The sequence below is a fragment of the Varanus komodoensis genome, unplaced genomic scaffold (genome assembly GCF_004798865.1).
Source record: "Varanus komodoensis strain SLA01 unplaced genomic scaffold, ASM479886v1 scaffold9, whole genome shotgun sequence".
NCBI classification, from domain to species: Eukaryota; Metazoa; Chordata; class Lepidosauria; order Squamata; family Varanidae; genus Varanus; species Varanus komodoensis.
The window spans coordinates 6,412,442-6,436,779 of record NW_025336598.1 but is presented as its reverse complement, the minus strand read 5'-3'; the positions used below and the strand labels follow the sequence as shown (position 1 = coordinate 6,436,779).

The following is a 24,338-nucleotide window of genomic DNA, read 5'->3' as shown; positions in this document are numbered from 1 at the left end:
TATTTTCAAACCTACTACAATGTGCAAAGCACTCAGACAATAGGAGCAGATTAAAGAAGAAAGAATGTTGTGGATTCACAATATTTAATAAAAATCAAGGATAGAATTAAAGTTCCATGGAAAAAATAGTTTTCAGAAAGGTTCCATGACCAAAACAGTTTAGGAACCACTGGTCTAGACCATGGTATTGGAGAGGACAGCACCCACTCTGACCTCTGTAGTCCTTGATTCTCTGGCTTCTATTTGTCCATGTTGCAGACAGTGGTAAGTATATGGCCAGCTTCCATAAGCCAAAGCCTATATATCAGCATTTCCTAAGGTCCAGATTTCATGCACAGAAATAAAACTGAGAACAAGCTGTTGTTTGTCTGTCTGTGGTGCAGAAGCCTTATATAAACCTTACTGCCTTTTTATATCAAGAAAATACAGTTGTGTAGTTTTCCTAGTAAACCTCCAAGATACCCCTTTCAAAATCCTTGCACACATGATTCGTCATTACTTCCTCATTACGTATCATAACAAAGTCTGGAACAAAGACCGCCTGATTCTTTTTTTGCTACTGAAAAGCATGGGTGTAGCCCCACAAAGCACATGCTGTCAAGTTGGAGGACCAAATATGCCACTCCACCCCCAATGAAGATTTGCTCCTCTGAGCACATAGATCAGTTGAGCTGGATTCTCTGCTAAAAGGTACAGAATTCCTGCCATTACTATATATCTGACAAGACAGTTACATGGGGTGGGGAGGGACCAAAGAAATCTGCATTCCATGGTTCCCTGGAACTCCTTATGCACTTGATTGCTTCTGCACCTCTGCACTGGTGCCCCAAGGACTGGATTATTTTCCCTTATTCCACTAGGACACTATTATTACTACTCCTACTACATTGCATTATCCTATCTTTTTTCCTCTTGTGAGCCCCTTTTTATCCTCACAACAGCCCTTGTGAGGTAGGTTAGGCTAAGAGTGAGTGACTGGCCCAAAGTCACCCTGTAAGCTTCAAACCAAATGGGAATTAGCACCCAGATCTCATGGGCTCAGCCCAACATTCTAACCACCACACTATACTGTATGATACCAAGTACACAAAATTGAATTGTTTATTTATTTTCTAGTTTATTTGTACTTATTTCATAATTTGCACATGTCTAATTGTTACATGCTAACAAGCAATAGCCAAACATTTCTATCTTCCTACTTTGAAACATTGGGATGGGGTGGGGGAGAAGTCTTTTTAAATGTTCTATAGATGCTACCATTAAATATATTGAAATTAAAATGTAAATGACTGTGTAACCATTTTCATCAAAATGTGAAGTGTATTTTGTACGTATACATACAATGTGTGTGTGTGTGGGTGCATACATTCATGCATATGTATGTATGTATGTGTGTGTGTGTGTGTGTGTGTGTGTGTTTAATGGAACTTTACAAGTTAGTTTATTTTAAATTAGAATTCATAGTAGAAGCTTTGCACTTGCATCTTTGAACTGCCCTGTATTAATGCTTGTCATACATACCCATATAACCTCTGAACTGTATCTTCTACTATATCTGGTTTCTGCTTTTATTCTGAAGCTGTCTTAATGTAGTTACTCCATATATTTGTATTTGTATGTTTCTTGCAGAGTAATAAAACCTTCTCTTAGCAATTGAACTTCATATATATATATGGACAGTGAGAGAGAGAGAGAGAGAGAATTTGAAAGTATGTTATGTTGAGGAAAATATCTAATTCTTCAGTTTTGTAAAATACTTAATGCATTTTGGAGACACAGTAAATAAATATGGTGCTCCCTTGCCTAAAACAGCTTCCCCATTCATTTCAATAGAGGTTGCTTTTCTGAGCAAGCATCTGAGCTCTTATCAGGGCACTTGTACATTACGTTTAATGCAAGTTGCCTGTTGCCGGGAAGATTTTACAGCTTTAATGGTTTTGGCGGGAACTCCACATCCCCCCCAACTGGCTTGGCATAAATGGGTGGAGTACCCACCCCTTCGCCAGTCTGCTTGTGACTGCCATTCACTGTGTGCCATTCACTGTGCCTCTGGCTCTTTTCTTTATCTCGTTGCCTTTTTTCCTCAATAGCATTTCACTCTGATTGCTCTTTCACTTTCTGCTTTACTCTCAATAACCTACCCTTTTCACTCACTAGCTTGTTTGCTTCCCTCTAACCTTGTCATTACTTTTCCCTTTCCCCTCCCCACCAGAGTCTATCTCCCCCCACAAAAAAAAACCCAAAATTCGTCTCCTTACTTTATGATTTTATCTCCTTCTCTCTTGTTCTTCTCGATGGCACAGTGGGCAGCTTTCCATAAGTGCACCCAGAGTGGAGCAAAAATGTCTCCAACTGATCTGCCTCCTTTGCCTCGGAGAGGGCCATAGAATGGACAAGTGCAGCCATTGTCAGTCCTTCACAAGGCAGGCTAGAAAGAATTGAGAGAATAGATTGAAGAAAATGATGTGGGACCAAGCTCTCGTTGCAATGAAGTAGGTCAGGGTGGCTGCCTCATCTGCTACTTTTGGTTCTGCTAAGAGCACTCCCTCTCATCCACTCCAAGGGGACAACGTCGATACTGATGGCAAACGCTCCACTCAGTCTCCTTCTAAAAAGCATGAGAAGCGGAAGCATACCGGATCCGATGGGGCTACAAAACCAAAGCACCCTAAAAAGAATAAGATGGAGCGCCAGCACAAGAAACACCCTCGAGTGCCTCATCCAAGTCCTTCTAGTCTGCCACCCATCTTGGTACTGACCGAACTGTCTGGTTGCCAATCAGTTATGCAGGTGAAGCCACCATCATCACCCCTGCACGTCGTAGTTTCTCCTCACTCCAGCCCAGAATGCCCGGAACCAGTGGCACAAGCCTCTATATCTGACAGGGAGATCCGTGAATCACCTCCTCCATCAGGTCCTGATCAGCATACCACAAGATCGCCGACTCCCATTCCAGGTGGCCAGTCATTGCCAGAGGCATCTCCTAGGACATCACATCATCCATCCTCATTCCTTCCACTGCATGCTCCGACCCAACAGCCCTCTAGATGCTGGATGCCTTTACCTTATGGGGATTTCGATCCTGGCCAGATGGACCACGTCTATCTGTGGGATTTCTATCCCCCCTCGTACAATTATTCCTACCCACCACCATCAATGTGTCACCAGCATTCTACTCCTCCATTGACATCTAGGGATGCTCCATTCACATCTGCTGTGGCTGTCACTCGTCTGCACATGTCTCCCAATGGCTCTTCCCCCTTGAGTCCTCCATATCAATCTGATTCAGACTCGGAGGAGTCTCAACAGGCTTCGACATCTCCTGATGCTTTTATATCAATTCAAGGCCCGGGATTGCCCACTTCTTGGAACTGCTAGCTTGTATGTCCTCCTCGAAATCGACATACAACAGCACATCGTTCCTCACCAGGACAACATATACGATATGGTCCAGAAGGAGGACGCTGTTCCAGTAGCCATTCCTTTCATATCAACACCCCGACAGGCGATGATAGAATCTTGGCAACTCCCAAACCATCCTCACCCTACCTCCTGGCGCCTTGAGTTAATATACAAAGTCAGGGAGCAGGACAGTCCCTTCCTTCTAAAGCATCCTCAACCAAACTACATCGTTACTGAATCCACCCAGGACTGTCACTCCAGAGAGCACTCTGCACCGACTGACCATGAGGGGAGGAAGATTGACATGATGTTCTGCCGGATCTGCACCGCCATGGGACTCGGTCTTCGCATCTCCAACTACAAAGCCACAGTGGCCCACTACCAATACTTTTTGTGGCAGAAGATTGAATCCCTCGCTGCATTCCTTCTGGACCAGCAGAGAGAAGTGGCCTACATCTTCATCAGGGAGGCAGTGTGGTGTAGTGGTTAAGAGCATGGGACTGGGAATCAGACGATCTGAGTTCTAGTTCCCGCTCAGCCATGGAGCCAACTGGGTGACTTTGGACCAGTCACAGACTCTCAGCCCAACCTACCTCACAGGGTTGTTGGTGTGGGGATAAGATGGAGGAGGAGAATGATGTAAGCTGCCTTGAGCCCTTTGTAGGAAAAAGGCAGGATATAAATCAGTAAATAAATGCTGCTCTCTAAGCACCATGACTATGGCAAAGCATCATGTTGATTGCGACTCGAGGGTACTCGTCGGTGCGGTGGCACTCAGGCGCCACACCTGGTTGAGAGCTGAAAACCTCCCACAAGAATCCAAGCAGCGTATCAAGAATATGCCTTTTGATGGCATGGATATTTTCCACTCATAAGTCTGACAACAAATTAGAAAACATCCATAAAGTTTGTCTTACTGTGTGCAGAATGGGATGGACTGCTACCCAACCCATACGTAACTGGCCTTGGAATAAGCCTGTCCAGTACCAACCCTTCCAGCCCTGCCATCAAGGATACCCCTCCAGACTTCAGCCCTTTAGCCAGCAACAGCCTCGTCCCTGTCACAGCGGAGCGCCTCACTACCAGCAGCCCTGGAAACGTGCAGACAACATCAAGTGTCAACATTAACGGGATGCACAAACCTCTCCTCCTTCGTCAAACCCACCTTTCCCTCTTCCTTTTGGGGATCACCTTCAAAGTCAACTCCCCATCTGGGAGTCCCTCACATCTGATCAGTGGGTTCTCTCCATCATAGAGCATGGATATAAAATTGAGTTTGAAACTGTGCCTCCTTCAGGTCCGATCCGCTATACAGCAGCCTCTCCAGCCCTTCTGGAAGAAGTCACTGAGCTGCTTCATAAGGACGCGATTCGAAAAGTTAGTCATTCAGAAGGCGTGCACAGTTTCTACTCCAGGTACTTCACGGTACTGAAGAAAGACGGGAGCATTTGCCCCATTCTGGATTTATGTGGAGTTAATAAATACATCAAAACCGAGAAATTCAGAATGACTACACTCCAGAATATACTTTCATTGCTCAGGAAAGAGGATTGGTTCGCATCCTTGGACTTGAAAGACACTTATTTTCATATCAGCATCCACCCATCCATCCATCACAGGTCCTGTGGTTCACCATCAGTACCAAGGTCTATGAGTACAACATTCTTCCCTTTGGCATCAATACTGCACCGAGAGTATTTACTAATTGCATGGTCCCGGTTTGTGCCTCAGACTTCAGGGTGTCCAAGTGACTGGCTCCTCATTTCCTTCTCCAGAGTGGACTTACTAACCTCCATTGAAACCACCTGCTTATGCATCAATAACGAGAAGTTGTGCCTTGTTCCTTCCCAGGTCATCAGTTACATCGGAGCACACCTGGACTCACTTCGCACCTGAGCCTTCCTTCCACCGAATCGACTCCAGAGACTGATACATTCTATGAACTGCTTCACCACAAAACGGACTGTCCCAGCGCACTCTATCCAACAGGTGCTCAGTGGCATGGTTTCCACAGTATCAGTGGTACCAAATGTGAGACTGGGAATGAGGCCACTACAGTTACAATTCAACCACAATTTTCATCCAGAACACGATCGACCATACCGACTACTACAGCCTCCGCACTCTGAATCCTATCCTGGTGGACTGTAGAATCTGACTTGCAGGGTACCATTCCAACCACCAGAACCGACCGTGACACTGTATATCATCACTTCCCTGACTGGATGGGGTGCTCACTGTGTGCCGCTCCAAGACCAAGGCACCCAGAATGTCCATAAGACTACCAAACATATCAACTTCTTGGAATTGCTGGCAGTATTCAAGGCACTATGTTCTTTTCAAACCATTCTACGAGGTCACACTGTCCAAATTGCATCGGACAATGTGGTGACTGTGTTTTATATTGGCAAACAGGGAGGAACAAGATCAGTCCCATTGCCACACCTTGCTCTTTGCATCTGGAAGTGCTGCATCACTCACAAGATCATCCTTCAAGCTGTTCATCTTGCTGGCACCAAGAATGAAGAAGCCAATTGCCTGAGCAGATGCATGTCCACGACCCATGAGTGGGAGCTGGACCATCAAGTCTGCCAACTTCTCTTCGAACTGTGGGGAACACTGTCCATGGACCACTTCACCAGCCACAGGAACTCGGTCTGCCAGACCTACTGCTCCAGAGCAGGCATTGACCCAAATTCAATCAGGGACACACTCATGGGAGAACTAATTCTTCTATGCATTCCCCCAATCCCACTAATAACAAAAACATTAGCAAAGATCTATCACAACAATGCTTGTGGCATTCTAATCACCCCATGGTGGCCTTGACAATCCTGGTTCCCCACTCTCCTTCAGTCATCAAAGAATGTTTACATTCATCTACCTCAGATCCCACATCTCCTAACCCAAGAGCAAGGTGCTATACGTCACTCGAATCTATGCTTTCTGAAGCTCACAGCTTGGGTCATTCGATAGCCTTTGTACAATCAACATCTTCAATACCAACATCCACCTCGGAACCAACTATTGCTTCTCACTCAACCTCTTCGGTACCAATAACATCCTCAGGATTGACAACGCCTCCAGAGTTGTTTGCTTCATCACCAGCCTTCTCTTGAATATCAACACTCTACTCAGTACCGATGCTACACTCGGAACTGATGTCGGTACCAACAATGTCTATGAATTCAGCTAATCTTCACCCAGATATTCAGTTTATTCTACAATCTGCATTGTGGCCAAATACACAATGTTCTTATAACGCCAAATGGAAACGCTTTACCTCCTTTGCTGCTGCTAACAAATTTCTGCCTCAAACTGCCACCATTGAGAACATCTTACAATTCCGACTCTTGTTGCATTGTGGGGGTCTCAAACCTTCCTCCATTAAGGTGTACATCAGAGTCATCTTACATCACCGAGGATGCATGGGAGGTTCGTCCATATTTTTCCACCAACTCATATGTTGCTTCTTACAAGGTACAAAACCTTCAACCTCCAGTCCGATCAGTTGTTCCAACATGGAGCCTTTCCATCATCCTACAGGCTCTGACTAAACCTCCATTTGAACCTATGGCTACTGTCAATCTTCACCTACTCTCTTGGAAAACCGTTTTCCTGGTCGCCATCACATCAGCAAGGAGGGCCAATGAACTGTGTGCTCTGCATGTTGACCCTCCATACTTCTATTTTCACAAAGAGAAAGTAGTCCTCCACACAGACCCTGCCTTTCTTCCTAAGCTTGCAATACCCTTTCATCTGAATCAGGACATCATCCTACCAGCATATTTTCCTGCTCCATCGACACTAATCGAGCACACTGTACAAAGTCTTGCTGTACACAGGTTCTTGGCTTTCTATCGATCACACTCAGAGTCATTCAGGAAGACCAAATGCCTCTTTGTCAAATACTCGGAACATGATAAAGGAGCATCAGTTGGGATTCAAAGACTGTTGAAATGGATCGTCAAAACAATTGAACTTTCTTGCTATCTGGCTAAATTGGACTTGCCAGTTGCTCCAAAAGGACTCTCTACAAGGGCTGTTGCCACTGCCTCTGCTATCCATGGAGGCATTCCAGTTCATGATATCTGCAAAGCTGCCACATTGTTGATTCCATGCACCTTCGCGAGATGCTACCACTTAGACGTCAGGGCCAGAAAGGACTGCTCCTTTGGCCACGCTGTCTTGTCAACAGTTCTTCAGTGATGACACTGTCCCGCCTCGAGGTGGCATAAGCTTGTTAGTGTGATGTGTATATGTGTGATGCATGGAGACCATGACAAAGAAAGGCAGGTTGCTTACCTGTAACTGTTGTTCTTCAAGTGGTCATCTGTGCATTCACACAACCCGTCCACCGGCCCCACTTCAGTGTTGGTGACTAGGTACATTTAAGTTTATTTTTCTCATGATACTACAGTGCTCTACCTTGCTGGTCCCAGCTGGAGCTGAAGGGGTGGTCTTCAGTTGACTGGTGAAGGGTTAGGTACTCCCCCCATTTATACTGGGGGGGGGGGATGCAGAGTTCCCGCCAAAACCATTAAAGCTGTAAAATCTTCCTGGCAACAGGCACCACACAGGCACAGCACCCATATATGTGTGAATGCCCGGATGACCACTTGAAGAACAATAGTTACAGGTAAGCAAACTGCCTTTATTATATCCAAGGATTGGTAAATACAATGTTTTGTTTAAGAAGGTCATGGTTGGCCAATAAGTGTTAGTTTTTGTTCAGCAAAGGCCACTGTCTTGAGATTCCTACTACTGGCAATTTTGTAAGTTGCTGTATTGCCTTTCACTTGACCTCTCTCAGTTCCAGCTTATATGAGTAGGCTCTGTATTTCTGCCCATAGTTTCTCATTCTAAACAGTAATGCCACATTGCTTAATTGTTGCTTCAAAATGTTCCTTCTGTATTTTAGTGCTTTTTATCGCAATATCATTTTTCCATTTACCAAGTCTACATAAAATACTATTTTGAGGATATGACCATGAAACATTTTAGCACCTTAGTTGACTAACCACAAAGCAATGGCTTCTGCGCTTGTCTGGTCAGCATGTGATTTCCACTGGGATTCATAAGATAAGAATATTGTTTAAGTGAGTTAATTCAACCACTTTCCTCTAGAATCAGCTTCCCATCATTTCTGGCAGAAAAAAAAATCTAACTGAAAAGCATTTGACATAAAATGTATAAGGATATCAAAGAATATGAACTTTATATGCTTTAGCCTGTTCCTGCCACTGGAACCTTGATGGCTGGTTCTAGCAAAGTTAATGGAATGGAGGGCATGGCTTTTTATAATTAAAATAAGCATTTCTTACCAAAAAACAGTATTATTCTGCCTTCCGTGGAAGAGGTTGTGTTAACCCCCCACCTTTAAAGCCCTCCTTTGATCCTCTTGCTAAAATAAATTAGTTGAACAGGCATCATCAGCAACCCCAGGTCATCTATGGAGGCAAACAAGGTAGTGTCAGAACTTGCCTGATTGATTATTCAGGCAAACAGATCATTGCTGACCCATTGCAATACAACTGCAGGACAGGATATCATATCAAAGCTGCCCTGGGCTATGTTAAAAAGAGTCAAGGAAATATGTTCCTGTTGGTTTTTCTGACTTTCTAGCAGCCTTTGCTATCATCAGCCATAATATTCTTCTGGAACAAGTGGCAGAGTTAGGAACATTGCATATAAAATGATGTCACTCCTAAATTTATAAAACATGATAACTGAAAAATGGTACTTCTGGGATCCCTCATTTGCTCATACTGCCTCCCATGTTGCTTCACATCTCTATCAAATTTCTAGGTAAGAATAGTTGGAACTTTGGGGTACATCAGTATCAATATGCAGTTCTGAACAATTTCTCTGCTAGAATGAACCCTGGAAATCAACCTTATCAATTGGTAAGGAACTCAAAGGCAAATAAACTGAAACTGCTATAGTTACCAAGGGTGGGCATTCCTAATTCCTAAGAAATTATATTAATGTTTGCCATAACTGGGGACCTGACTCCCAATGACCTCACCACATGGGAGTGGCTACTGCTTCCAAGCCTTTTCCTGATGATAGTCAGGCTAAGGCTATTATAAGGAGCATGTTGAACAAATTTGACTTATCTGCTGTTGTGCCCTAAACATAATTTGCTACTCTGGTACCAAAGCCAGAGTAGCAAACAGGAAGATTTACATGGAAATTTAGCAGAGAATAAAGAGGAGGCTGTAACAAGACCACTCTTCAAAAAAAGCCAAACTTGGACCCAGGAGCCATTGCCAACTATGGGGCAGTTATGAACATATCACTTTCAGGCAAGGTGCTTGCGCTCTAGGTACTCTTGAATGAAATAGATTATCTAGATCCATTTCAATCAGGCTTTAGGCCACAGTTTGGGATGGAGACTGCCTTGGTTGCCCTGTGGAATGAGGGATAGGAGGAAGGCAACCCTATTGGTTCTCCTGGACCTCTCAGCAGCTTTCAACGCCATCAGTCTTGGTGTCCTTCTGGACAGATTGGCTGGGTTTGAAGTTGGGAGCACTGCATTCCAGTGGTTCCACACCTATCTGGCCAACCATGTCCAGAAGGTGGTGCTGAGGAACAGTTGCTCTGTCCTATGGCAGCTCTACTATGGGGTTTCTCTGGGCTCTATACTGTTTAATATCTACATGAAACCACCAGGAGAGCTCATTCAGAGGTAGGGGCTGAGGTGTCATCAGTAGGCTGATGACACCCAGCTTTACATCTCATTTTCATCAAACCCAGGTGAGGCGGTTTCTGTCCTGAATGACTGTCTGAGCTCAGGAATGGACTGGATGAGAGCCAATAAATTGCGACTCATTCCAGATAAGGCAGAGGTGCTCTTGGTGGATAGTCTGCCCAGGTGGTATGCCTTCAACTTGTCCTGTATGGGGATTGCCTGTCCCTTGAAGGACAGAGTCCATAGCTTGGGCATCCTCCTGGACCCAAAATTATCACTTAAGTCTCAGGTGGACTCGGCCAGGATCACCTTCTTTCAGCTATGATTAATTTACCTACCTGAGCAGACAGAGCCTAACCATAGTCACCCAGGCTCTGGTAACCTCTCAATTGGACTATTGTAATGGGCTTTACATGGGGTTGCCCTTGAAGATGGTCCGAAAACCATCTGGTACAAAACAGGGTGGCATGACTGCTGGTGTGAGCAAATTCACACACCTATGTTACTCCAATATTGTATCAACTACATTGGTTTCCAGTTGAGCTGGACCCAATTTAAGGTACTTGTTTTAATATAAAAAATCCCTAAATGTTTTGGGATCAGGATACCTGAAGGACCGCCTCTCCCATATATACCTACCTGACCCCTAAGATCAGGTTTGGAGGCCCTTCTGAAAGAGCCAACCTCCAAGAAGATGAGGATGGTGAATAGAAGAGGGGCCTTCTCAGTTGCACTCCACATATGGTATAGCCTTCTGAGATCAGTTTGCCTGGTGCCTTCATTACAATCCTTTTGGCACCAGGCAAAAACAACTTTATTTTCCAGACATTTTAATACTTGATTTTATTCTGTACAATTTTAAAAGTATCAAGTATTATGTAGTTCTACTGTTTTAACTTACATTGTTTTAACTTGTCATCCCTTAACTCTCAATTTTATATTGTCATGTGTCTTTGCACATTGTGGTTCTATTGTTATTTTATTCGTACATTGTGATTTTATTCTGTTGCTCATTGCTATAAATTGCTTTTGTTGTAATCTGTCTAGAGTCCTATGGAATTAGCAGGGTAGAATATAAGTTCAGTAAATGCAGAGAACCAGCAACAGGGCTGGCAAGGAAGCTGCTGAAGTGATACACTTTGTGTCTGAGGATTACAGAATAAGTAAGGTTGCTTACCTGTAAATAATGTTCTTCGAGTGGTCATCTGTGCATTTACACATATGAGTTCTGTGCCTGCACAGGGCCTGTTGTCCTAAACCCTCTCCTCCTTTCCCCTAGTATATATAAGAGAGGCTCCCACTATTTTCCTCAGTTCTCATGAGACTGATATGTTGGCCTTGGAACCAAAGAGGAAAAGCCAGTAATGGCCTAACCTGCACCATCCTGGTACAGATCCAACAGGAAGAAGGTAAAGGAACTGAGGCTGTCGACACTTGACATGCGGCTGGGTGGGTGGGTTGTGAATGCACAGATGACCACTCGAAGAATGTCAGTTACAAGTAAGAAACGTTACTTTCTTCTTCATTGTTTCTGTGCATCACACACATGGGCAACTATTGAGCTCACTTCAAAATGGAGGAGAGCCAGTGCCATCAGTGGCGGACCACTGAAAGGACTACTTGACCAAAGGAGCAGTCTTGCTTGGCACAGAGTTTGAGCTGTTCTGCACAGGTCCTGCAGTGGGATGCTGGTGTGCAGTGCCATAGATGTCACCATTGCCATGGTAGAATGTGCTATTGGTTGTTGAGGGAGATGCAGTCCAGCCAGTTGGTAAGCCAGTTTAATGGTTTCCACAACCCAGTGAGTGAGTTATTTGGAACTGATAGGCTCGCCTCTGGAACATTTGCCATCAGTAACAAAAAGTCTCTGGGACCAATGGACAGATTCAGAACAGGACCAATAGAATGCCAACACCTAGTGCACATCCAGGGTATCCAGTGCCAATTACACTGTGGTGGATTGCGCTGAAAAGAATTTTGACAGTACAATGTCCTTGTTTGGGTGGAATTGTGACATGATCTTCAGGAGTATGTGTACTTAGGTCACAAAACTACCTTGTCCTTATGAAAAATTAGGAATGGTGGATAGATGCGCAAAGTGCACAGTTCACTCACCCACCTGACTGAAGTGATTACTATCATAAAAGCAAACTTCCACAAGAGAAGACATAGGTCCACAATGGCCAAAGTCTTGAAAGGAGGCTTCATAAGAGCTTGCAGGACCACCAACAGGATCCATCCCAGCACAAAGGAACAGACAGGTAGTATCAGGCTGTGTGGACCCCTAAGGAACCAGTGGGTCAGAGGATGCAAGAAAACAGAAACCATTGAGTGTTCCATGAGAGGAAGAGTTTGCCACCAGATACACTCTGATGGGGGAAGTTTTCAGGCCTCTGGTGTGCAACATGTGGAGGAAGCCAATGATCTGCTGGATGGATGCTCAGTATGGGTTGAAGGCTTCTTCTCAGGCAAAGGCATTTGGTCACTTGGCCACTTCCAGTATTGCCCGTATCTCAGGATGAAGAGGGGCCTCCTAATCTACTGACTGATCCTCCATGCTATCAGCCAGGTGGTCCTGACATTGGAGTGTAGAATTATCCCCTGCTCTCAAGAGATGCCCAGTCTTATCAGAAGGTGGATGTAATTGCAGTAGAACAGGAGGAGGAGGTGGGCAAACATGCCTGCTGGTGTCACAAAAGAGTGATGAGGATGCAGGAGGTGCATCCACAGCCTTACAACCAGAAAACTGAGAGTTACTGCCATATGTCTCAGGAGCCTTTGCACCCATTGCATTGTTCTGGGCTTGATCTGGAGCTGCAAAACTAAGCTGACCAATGTTGTCACCCAATCCAGTAGAAGGTATTCCTATGACATCACAGAGGTTTACCCTTGCTTCAATATATGGATCGACTGGAAGGGAAAAAGCTGAGATTTCTTGTTCTTAATGCACAGTCACAGTCTCTTCAAGAGGTCATTTTGTCCTGGATGGAGCCCAATATGGACCAGTAGCCAGTTATCCAAATAAAAGACTTGGATAACCTGTAGCCAGAGATGGACACATATTGTAGCCATGCACTTGGTGAAAACCTGGGGGCAGAGCTGTGGAAAAGGGATCACAGAAAACTGAAAAGCATTCGGTCCAATTTGGAAACAAGAAAATGCTGGTAGTCCTGATGAATGGAAACATGAAATGCACCCCTCAGAAACCAGTCCCCTTGGCACCGCAACAGCGGAAGGTTTTGCAGTGAGACCGTGCAGTACTACTTGTGTGGAATGAAAAAGTTCATGTCTCACAGGTCTAAGATGGGGCAGAGGCTGCCATCATTCTTCAGAATGGTGAAGTACCACAAATAAAACCCATAAAGAAGATGAGATAGAGAAATGGGTTAGATGGCTCCATGTGACAGTAGTGTGACAACCTCCTATGCCAGCACAAGAGAAGGCAGTGTAGTGCGTATGGTCCCAAGAAGTGGAATACTGTTGAATTCTATGTGATATCCCCTCTCCATAATGGAGAGAACCCACCAATCCAATGTTATGGTTCCCCATGTGGGAAGAAAGGTGGTAGGGTGGCTTTCAAACCATATTTGTGGTGGTTCATTGGCAGCAGTCAACAGCGTTGCCTCTTGATGTTCAGCCTCTTCTTCTGGGAATTTTGGAACTGAGGGGTGTCCATTCAGTGTGGGTGGGCAGAGTACTGCTGGAGCGTGGGCTGGTGCTATTGACCCCAAGACGAATAGGGATGGGCCCCAAGGCCACTTATATGTCCTCGATGACAGTGAGGGTGCAAAGCTCATCTTCATGGGCATAGCCCTGGCTATTTGGATGCTGTCCAACTTCTTCATCTAGACATTGAAGAGCACTGGGCCCAAGACTGAACCCTGCAGTTACCATTCTCCAGTTTGAGAAGCTGTTGATGTGCTGTTGATGTGCACTCTTTGAATCCAATTCTGTAGCCATTTGTGAATCCACCTGATAGTTGTTCCATCTAGCCCACTTTTAGCTAGTTTGCTAATCAGGATATCATGGAGCACTTTGTCAAAAGCTTTGCTGAAGTCTAGATAGATTATGTCTACAGCATTTCCACAGTCTGTCAGGGAGGTGGTTGTTGTTTAGTTGCAAAGTTGTGCCCAACCCATCACAACTCCATGGACAACATTCCTCCAGGCCCACCTGTCCACCATCCCTTGAAGTCCACCCAAACCCACATCCACTGCCCCAGTCACTCCATCTAACCACCTCATCCTCTGCCGTCCCCTTCATATTTTGCCATCTATTGTTCCCAGCATCAGGGTCTTCTCCAGGGAGTCCTTCCTTCTCATTAGGTGGCCAAAGTATTTGAGTTTCATCTTCAGGATCTGGCCTTCTAAAGAGCAGTCAGGGTTGATCTCCTCTAGGACTGACTGGTTTGATTGCTTTGCAGTCCAAGGGACTTGCAGGAGTCTCCTCCAGCACCACAATTCAAAGGCGTCAATCCTTTGGCACTCAGCCTTCCTTATGGTCCAGCTTTCACAGCCATACATTGCAACTGGGAAAACCATAGCCTTGAGTATACGTACTTTTGTTGGCAGGGTGATGTCTCTGCTTTTTAGTATGCTGTCTAGATTTGCCATAGCTTTCCTCCCAAGGAGCAAGTGTCTGCTGCAGTCACCATCTGTGGTAATCTTAGAGCCCCCCAAAATAAAATCTGTCACTACCTCCATTTCTTCCCCATCTATTTGCCAGGAAGTGATAGGAACAGATGCCATGCCTCTTCATGCTGTGGCCAAACAACTTTTCAGTCCTTCTAAGGAGGAACCACCTTGCCAGCAGTCCATCTTCCAGAAAGTGTAGCCCATGGTCCCAGAATCCAAATCTCTCACATCAGCACCACCTTCATAGCCAGGCATTCACTTAGAGTATTTTTTCCTGCATTTCTTTTTCTCTGGGATGGTTTTAGTTGCTAACTCCGGACCAATGTTGAGAACCTCCGTCCATAGTTCTTCAGGCACTCTGTCAAATCTAATTCCTTAAATCTCTCTGTTACCTCCACTGTATATTCATAAGGAATATGATTTAGGTCATACCTGAGTGGCCTAGTGGTTTTCCCTGCTTTCTTCAATTTAAGCCTGAATTTTGCGACAAGAAGCTCCTGATCTGAGCCACCCTGTCTATTCCTCTTCAACAAACAGAAGGGATCGAAGATAAAACTATCTGAGCCCCAAAGTTCTTGACTTTCTTTCCTAAAGCTTCAAAGTCTGATGTGATTTCCTCAAAACTTCACTTGGCAGTGTCATTTGTTTCCACATGCATGAGGAGGAAGGGATACCTGTCAGTGGGCTGTATGAGCCTTGGCAATATTTGTGTTACATCTCTAATCTGTGCTCCAGAGAGACAGCATACCTGGTGAGTCAGTGGGTATGTCTTCCTTCCCACATGTGTTTCCATCCCATGCAACAGGGAGTTTCTGACAACTAACACTGTTCTCTTCTTGTTCTTGCTGGCCTTGGTATCATTGTTACTAATTGGTTGTGATGCATGGTATGACTTGTAGTTCTTCCACAGCAGGCTGCGCTCCAGTCTCATCCTCAAATAACTGAAATTGGTTCAAGAGTTCCACTGCTGTGGACTCATTAATCTAACCAAGCAAAGAGATTCAGTTTTGCAACATGGGGACCAGATGTCACACTGACTACAGATGCATCACACCTGGGATCCAGAGCACACTGCAGAACTAGAAAATCCCATGGGCTGCGGATATCTCAGGACAGAGGAGCACATAAGCTTCCTTGAGCTCCATGTGGTCCAGAAAGCTCTGGTTGCCTTTCAGGCACACCTCCAGAATAGGAATGTTCAGATTGTCACTGACAACACCACTGTGGTCTTCTACCTGAACAAACAGGAAGACACTGCTCCACATTACTGGCACACCTTAACATTAAGATACGGGATTGGTGTTTTGGGAGGGGCATTACCTTCATTGCTATTTATCAACCCCACAGCAGACGCACTGAGGAGAATTAAGGGGACCAACAAATGGGAGCTGGATCCTGCTATCATCATAGAGCTCTTCCAGGCCAGGAACACAGACTCAGTCAACCTCTTCACCACTCTGAGCATGACAGTGTGCAACAGCTTCTGTTCTTAAGCCAGGATTGGCCCAGGCTCAATGGGATAAGCATTCCTCCTTCAGTGGAGCAAGATACTGTTTTAGCTATTTCCACTATTACTAGTTATTACCAGGGTGCTGGCAAAAATTCAGAGAGATGGGACCACATGCATCCTGATCACCCTGTGGTGGCCCCAACAGACATGGTTTGCACAGCTCCTTTGCCTGAACAACAGGAATGACATGCAGTTCTGGACACTGGCGTTCTACCAGTCCCATACTAAGTCCTTATGCTGGTCACAGAGACTATTTGTATGTTACAAAGAAAGGTCCACAGGCAAGCTAGTTAGCACTCAACAGTTCATGGATTGTGTGGTTGAGACCATCATGTTGCCTTACCAGCTCTCTGAACTTCAGTTTTCTGAGTGTTCCAAAGTGCAGTTTGGGGTGCTGACAACTCTACAGCACTGCATGCTGACATCCCTCTATAGGACCTCTGCAGAGTGGTGAAATCATGCATGCTGTTGACCTTTGTCCAGCACTACCAGCTCAATGTCCACACCAGGCAAGACTGCTCCTTCAACAGACCTCCACTGATGCCCACCTCCATCTCAAGGTGAGCTCTCTAGTGTTGCACAGATACGTGTGATGCACAGGGTCTATGAAGAAGAAAGATATTTTGCTTACTGTAACTATCATTCTTTGAGTGGTCATCTGTGAATTCACACAACCCACCCACTGACCCCACATTGGTGCCAGACAGCCTCGGTACCATGACTTCCCTATGTTCCCATATCTATTTGGGATGGGTTAGGTATTTGCTAGCGTCCCTCAGTTCTTACAATGTTTGTCTCAAGGGAACTGGGAAAAGGGGTACGAATCTCTCCTAGACATACCAGAGGCAGAAGAGGTTCCCACCAGAATGAGTCTAGCTTGGAAATCTGGACAACAGGCCCCATGCAGGCACAGAACCCATATGTGTGAATGTGCAGATGACCACTTGAAGAACAATAGTTGCAGGTAAGCAACCTGACATTTTACACAGTTGAGCAGTGGGGGATGGGAGAGTGTCTGCAGGGTCTCATTGATCAGCGAAAAAGGCAGAGGCTTCAAATAACGATAGATTTTTCTTGCAACAACACAGCTGAAGCTCCTTGGTCAGAGGGGAAAGGCAGATAACAGTTTCCCTAAGCTTTATAGCAATTTTCATCAGTATTATGGCAGAAGGAAGAACTGAATCCCCCCACCCCAACACACACACACACACACACAAGGAAGCTGAACAATAGGAAAATAGGCGAACAATAGGAAAAGAAGGCAAGAGGAGAACCACAAGTGGCATCCAGTTGGAAGTCAAGCATAACATGCAAAATCCCAACATCAGTAAAGAAAAACTGGGAACAATATATATTAGGATAGCTAGGATTTAAACTACATTCAGTAACAGAGAGGGTGGGGAAATGGTCAAGCATCTGGAAGTTAGAATATCAGACTTGACTGAGAAACTGAAAGATGTGTCTAAAATGGCATTTCGAACTGTAATCCTTAAGAAAGCCAATATGGATTTATTAGATCAGGTAAAGGATTTGGAAAAGCAAAGTCACCAAATGAATCAGAACACTTGTGGTGTCAAAGAATCGAATAAAGGATGGGAAGGATGGGAACACTTGTGACAGTTGAAACACTCTGTGCCTTTCCCAGATCTTTTATTTCTCCTTCAGTCATAGACCTGGCATGTGGAGCCCTGACAACAAATCACAAAATGGAGGCAGATCTAGGGACAACTTTATCCACTTCCATTTATGCAGCCTAGAAACTTAATGTCACAGAATTAAGGGTGATATGCTCTTGTTTTTTCCAGTATTTCTATTCAAGAACAGTAGGAAGAAAAGTATTTCTATCTTTTATGGGACTGTTACTGAGGACTAGGTATTTCCTATTGATGGGTCTTTCCATTTAAAATAATGCAGGATGGCACAACACACATTGTCATCCCCAACAGGGAAGTGAAAAGGCTACTAATCCACTTCAGCTGTAACTATGGAGAAACATGTGCAGGGACTGGATCTAGATCTGGTAATAAATGGAATTGAAATACAAGAAAGTAAAAATGGTTTCAGTCCCAAAGATGAACACTCTGAAAATAGAAGCTCACTTCAGTGCAGGTGAGATACGTTTTACAGCCTGAATGGAAGAAAGAGAAGCCTCTCAATGCAACCCACTATACAGTAAGATGAATGAAAAGAGAATGTTAAAGTAATTAAGATGCTAGAGCTGTGTTAATTAATACCCAAAGACTGATATCTACAAGCACAAAATAAATAAATGCTGCTGGGAAGAGAAGGAAAGAAAAGGGAGCACGGGTTATTGATTTAGTCCTGCCTGGGCTAGGAAACTAAATACCCAAGCATAGGGAGTCCAGCAGTAGGTTCCTAATCCTACTAAACTGGCTTCTTGTGGATATTATAATTAAACATTCAATTCTGTTTGATGTGGGGAAAATAAAAATAAAAAAAGATGAAAAGGACACTGAGAAGGAAGGCAACACCTGTTTATGACAATAGCTGACATAAAGATAATGTTCCTTAGACACTCCAAGCAAAAGTAATGTGGAGGAAAATAACTTTCCAAGCCTTAACATGAAATTGATGTAAATGCTAGACACTGAAAATTTACAATATCACTGCACTATGAATTTTTTAAAAAATGCTATGGATTTCAAAATAAAAAGTCCTGACTCCTAGCACAGAGACTTTGCAGGGAGGGAGAGAAATACAAATAAAAAGTACTGCATTAAAGGGGCAATCTTTTGCTAGTTTATGCAGAAAAAAAGTCTTAGAATTCCCATCATGCCCCAGTTACCACAGCTGGGAGTTCTAGGCCTTTATTTCTTTCTAAACCTTCAAAGGATTATGCTCTAATTGTAGAGGGAAAACTTTTTACAAAACCAAATTTCTGTCCAAAGAATTTTTTTTCTATTTTTGCATTCTGCTCTTCATGAAAATTCAGTTCAGAACACATCCAATGCTATCTACAGAAGAAAAAAGGTCAACTTAATACAGATCATCAAAACAATTTAAAACAATGTATCACCTCTGGAAAATATAAAAAGAAAAGTGAACAATCTATAAATGCACACACTTTTTATGAGAAACTTAGCAGAAAGGCTAATTATGCGACACCAAATTACATCCCACCAGGTCATTTAGTATTCATTAAAAACAGAAAAAAATTAATCCCTATCAGAAGAATCTAAAATATAATACATTTTATTATGTACTATATTATAGGAAAAAAAGAACACATTCTGGGAAGTGTTTCATTAATTGGAATGGCCCTTTTAACTATTTTAAAATAATTAATTTGGGAGAAAATTTTAGCAGAAATATCAGTCAGTTATGTAGTTTAAATTCAAAATAAATTGATCATAACAGGGATATCATTGATATCCCCTGTCCCCATTATTAGTTCTTTATCAATTGAACCTTTATGTCATTTGCCCTCCTAATTCACCCTTAAATTAAGCTGCTTTCACTGGGCAGCTTTCTCCACAAGCTAGATTTGTGTCTTCAAGCCAGATTTTTATTGTCATACCTCTCATTCATGAGACAAGCACTGATCGATATTTACACTGTTCTGCGATTATTATTTGGTCCTTGAGGATCTTAGTGTATAATTTTCTAGCTCTATTTAATCGTGCTAGTTATATATGCTGTAATGAGAAGGCTACACTGTTGTGATTATATTGTTTGGAAATTTGTAAATTTTGTTAATGTTTATTATCTTGCTGCCAAGATTGATGCCCAAGGGACTGTACAGAAAAACAATTAAAATTGAATATTTATTCATTTATCTATTTACAACCCCACAGCAGAAGCTCTTTGGGAAGTTAAACAACTTTAGAATAATTTTAAAGAATCAGTTTTGATATTGAAACATTTTTGTCTCACAAAGTAAGTACAGCTGGTTAAATCTAACTATTAAGCAAGGCTTATGCAAAGCAAGGCATAATAAATATTATTCCTGCTTTCTTTCCCTGTTTGTTCTAGGTGGAATCCATAGACAGAATGCAGTTGTGCAAGTAAGTGGAGGAAACCTTTATGAACAAAGTTCAAAGCAAACGAATTCTGACTTGAACCCTGATGAAGTTAAGAAAAAAACTTTCAGAAATGAACTCCCTGTGAATTGCATAATAGATGTTGATGGAGTTGCAACAGAAGATGGTCTTGTATCATCTTGTAATGAATCAGAGGAAAACCTCAGTTTTGAAGGCTATGTATCAGAGCTGAAATCTTGCCAGGGCAGGATGAGAACAGGAGTTTATGGGACATCAGATCTTCCATTTCTCATTGCACTGAAGAGTGAGAAAAAGAAGGATGATGAGAAACAATGCAAAGCAACTTTTGTTTGAAGTAGCTGTGTGCAGGGTTTTCAAGTTTTTTCCTCGCAGGTCATTACAAGGACTAATTCACATGATGGAGCAATCCCATCAAGATGCTAAGAGATTTTAACTTTTGCTGCATATTGCTTTTGGACTGCAAGTACAAACTACACAACCCACTTTTATTGGGAGAGTGTGAAAGTTGCTGAAAATCCAAGAGGAGAGTCAGTCTTCTGAACAAAATGTCCCTAAATTCATTTGTCAATGCCATTTTTGCATGGATGGCGATGCAAGCATATATTTTATACACTATATGAAACCTTTCCAAGTACCAGCAGTAGAACATTTTTAGTAATACCCCCTTATATGACCATCAGTCAGCCAGAACTGAAGCATTGTTTCTGGTGCCTAATACAAACTTATAACACAGGCTCCCTACCCACATGCATACTTCACTGCCATATCATACATGCATTCTCTTGAATCCTGAAAGAGAAGTGTATGCTTTAACTCTGAAATTACATGTCTCAGAGTATACTGTGACTTACTCTGAAGCTTTTCTACCATGCCCCACCTTTGCTATTTTTGTATAACGTACGTTCCAAACTGGACAAGAGTTCTGCAAAAGTTGCTTACTATTTTATAATATTGTTGGAAGTCCCAATGAAGATATTAACTGGATTCACACAACACTACAAGCAACCCTGTGTGGTTACCGTGGTTCATAATTTCTGACTATGATCTACCTGACAAATGATCAAGTAGTTTCTATGTTCTGTTGTGGTTTCCATCCTTCTTGCTCAGTTCTCCCACTGTCACCATGTATCCCATCAGGCACTGTACTTGAAATTCAGTCCAAAGGTGCATTGCTCCCTGCCTATGTTGCCCGTCTGTTCCTCATCGGTCCACACATACGAGACTGGATGGCTAGAGTGATTCCTGCAGTTGCAATTCTTTCCAGAGGACTCTGTGGTAGTTACATATAAGCATCATGGAAACTATGATCCTGGGTTTAGACAACATGACAAGTTATGGTGGTACAAAAAAGCCATAGCACAAGACATTGTTTCTTATCCTAGTTTCTAAAGAATAAACTTACCATGGTGAAATACCATGCCTGGTCTCAGAGAACACAGCAAACCAACAATGGTAAAAAAAAAACAAACAAACCACCAAGGCTTGTCATGTTATCTGAACTGAGCATTATCTCTTGATGTTTTGATTTTTATTCTTTAATGGTCTAATGCAGTGGCAGGTGTTTTATTTTTTATTTTATTTTTGTTCTTTTAAATTGCAAAATCATTAATTCTCTGTAATGCTTTTAGATCACAAGCACATGAAAGCACATTTATTATTACATTTATAACCTGCCTTTTTTGCTTACTACAAGGCACAGGAATCAGATAGTGTAAGCCATGCTTTTTGTAAGCCTTCTTCTGAATATGATGATGCTAATAAGTACATTACTTGACCATCTCCTGAAAGCATTTGATTGTAGTTATATGATGCTTTTCTTTATCATCTACTTTCATAGACACCGTCTCTATATTAAAATCAGTTTCATCTTGTTTTCCTCAGCTTTTCCCTTCTCACTGTTCTGCAGTGGCAGCACAAGATAACCTGCTGTCCAAGGCATGAGGATGCATATCACTGCTCCTCCCATTGCCACAACTCCCATTCATGCCCCATGCTGCAGTTGTGCCCCCAGCTTCACTCTCTAGCTGTGAGGACTGTCTCCAAGCAAGATAGCAAGCAAGCAGAAAGGCTCTTAGGAGAATGGGAGAAGCCTGCCCACCCAATCATTCTTACTGAGGACCATTTAGGGCAGGGGTCCTCAAACTTTTTAAACAGGACCAGTTCACTGTCCCTCAGACTGTTGAGGGACTGGACTATAGTTGGAAAAAAATATGAACGAATTCCTATGCACACTGCACATTAAAAATTAAAATCAATTTAAAAATCAATTCAAAAAAGTTTGCTCTGCTCCCTCAGGCTGCAGCAGAAACCCAAGATGAGGTAGGGAAGAGCATGTCCATATTCAAGGGACATAGCTACAACACAACCAAGGCACTAAATGTAGTATTTTGCATAATGCAGCTGATGACTGCAACTTGCATTTACAAAGAATGAAGCAAAAATACTAAGGATAAATACTGTTAATGCCACTCGTAGTATTTGAAGCAAGTCAGCCCAGAACAATTCCCACAATATGCAATGGCTGAATTTGAAGCCGCTTACCATATTTTAAGTGCAACCTTGCCAAAACTGGTACTGTCCAGATAAGTTGGACTACAACTTCCATTGGTCATGCTGGTTGGGCATGGTGGAAATTATAGTCCTCACTGCCACCCTGGTTCTGAGGGAGCAGGAGAGGGAGCGCAAGTGGGAGGCCGGAGAGGCGAGTGCAGGGCGGCTCCCCTGGCTGGGAGAGGGCTGTGAAGAGAGAGGTAAGGGCTTCTTCCCGAGGCGAGGGGCAGGGCCACTGCTGGCCGAGCAGGGAGCCTCCCACCTCTCCCCACTGTGGGGGGAAGAAACATGGCTGCTCGATGACAGCAGCTTGCCCATAGAACCCTGTGGCTCCTGCACCTTCGCCGTGGCCTTCTCTGGACAAGCTGCCACTGCCTCACCAAGCCCAAGGGCAGCTGTCAAGTGGCTGCCCCCAGGCTTGGTGAGGCGGCTGCAGCTTGGCCCACAGCCCGCGAACGTGGCTCACATACTTAAAAATGGATTTAAGAAGTTATATTTTTCTTAACTTCAATCCTTTTTTAGCATCTTCCTCCCTCCCTCCCTCCCTCCCTCCCTCCCACCCTCCTCTCTTCTGTTTTCCACTCTGTATTCCTGCTCTGTATATGCTTGTAATGGGATTCGGGGGGCGGGGGGGGGGAGCTGGTGCATGCGCAGTTGAGCTGTTACAATTTAGCACATGTGCTGGCTCTGCTCAGTTTCAGAGAATTGCCTGCGCCGGTTCAGCTTTTGGACTCTCTCAAAAATCTTTTTCTCTGAGTGAGTCCAAAAGCTCTGAGGCAGACCAGATAAATGAGCATGGTGGGCCATATCTGGCCTGTAGGCCATAGTTTGAGAACCCATGCTTTAGAATGTCCAACTTCATGGGCAGCTGCTCCAGGGAGCTCTGCTGGCAGTCACTGAAGCGATTCCTGCAGTGGGCCAGACAGCCATATGGGGCCCTCCTGGTTGGGGTGTGCACTATTCACTCCCTCCAATCACTACCTGAGGCATTCACTCAGCCTCATGACAAGCTGACCCAGTGCTGCATCTGAGCCAGCCTGAAGAAGAGCCTTGAGTTAGACCTAGATTCAGGAACATGCAACTAGGCTACCAGAAGTGGGATTCTCTGTTCCCTTCTCTCCATGGAAACTCCTCCAGTGCTCTGAAAAATGGCACATGTAGGGTATGGAAACCCTGCTGAATAGACTGAGTTGTGCTGCAGGATGGGAGGAAGGATCCCTCAAAATTGGGTAGAGGCACCATTCATGATCACCATTCAAGGCAGATCCTGATCAGAAAAGCCAACTGCTGTCTGTTGGCTTCTTTTAATCTGTTTGGCTTCTTATATGCTTGGTTACCTTGGTTCTTCTGTAGCTTGGCATTACAGTATGATGCATTTGTGTACATACTAATAAATTACTCACATATATTTTGAGTTTGATAGCTTTACTATCCGTCTCCCACTATCCCAGAAATCAAATATGGTTTTTACAAGGTCTGAATAAGTCTGATTATCGTTTCAGAGATAAATTTTGCATTCATTTTAA

The 24,338-nt window shown here is 43.7% G+C and overlaps 1 protein-coding gene across 4 annotated transcripts in view; it reads left to right on the top strand.

The window, feature by feature from the left end:
• The window catches only part of RGS12 (regulator of G protein signaling 12), a 172,590-nt gene extending 150,106 nt beyond the window's left edge, over window positions 1-22,484 (top strand). For all 4 annotated transcript variants that reach the window (XM_044418484.1, XM_044418483.1, XM_044418485.1 and 1 more), the window contains one exon: window positions 20,234-22,484. In XM_044418484.1, coding sequence (XP_044274419.1) covers window positions 20,234-20,595 — 362 coding nt within the window. In that variant the 3' untranslated portion in view covers window positions 20,596-22,484. The remainder of the gene's footprint in view (window positions 1-20,233) is intronic.
• The last annotated feature ends 1,854 nt before the right edge of the window (window positions 22,485-24,338 follow it).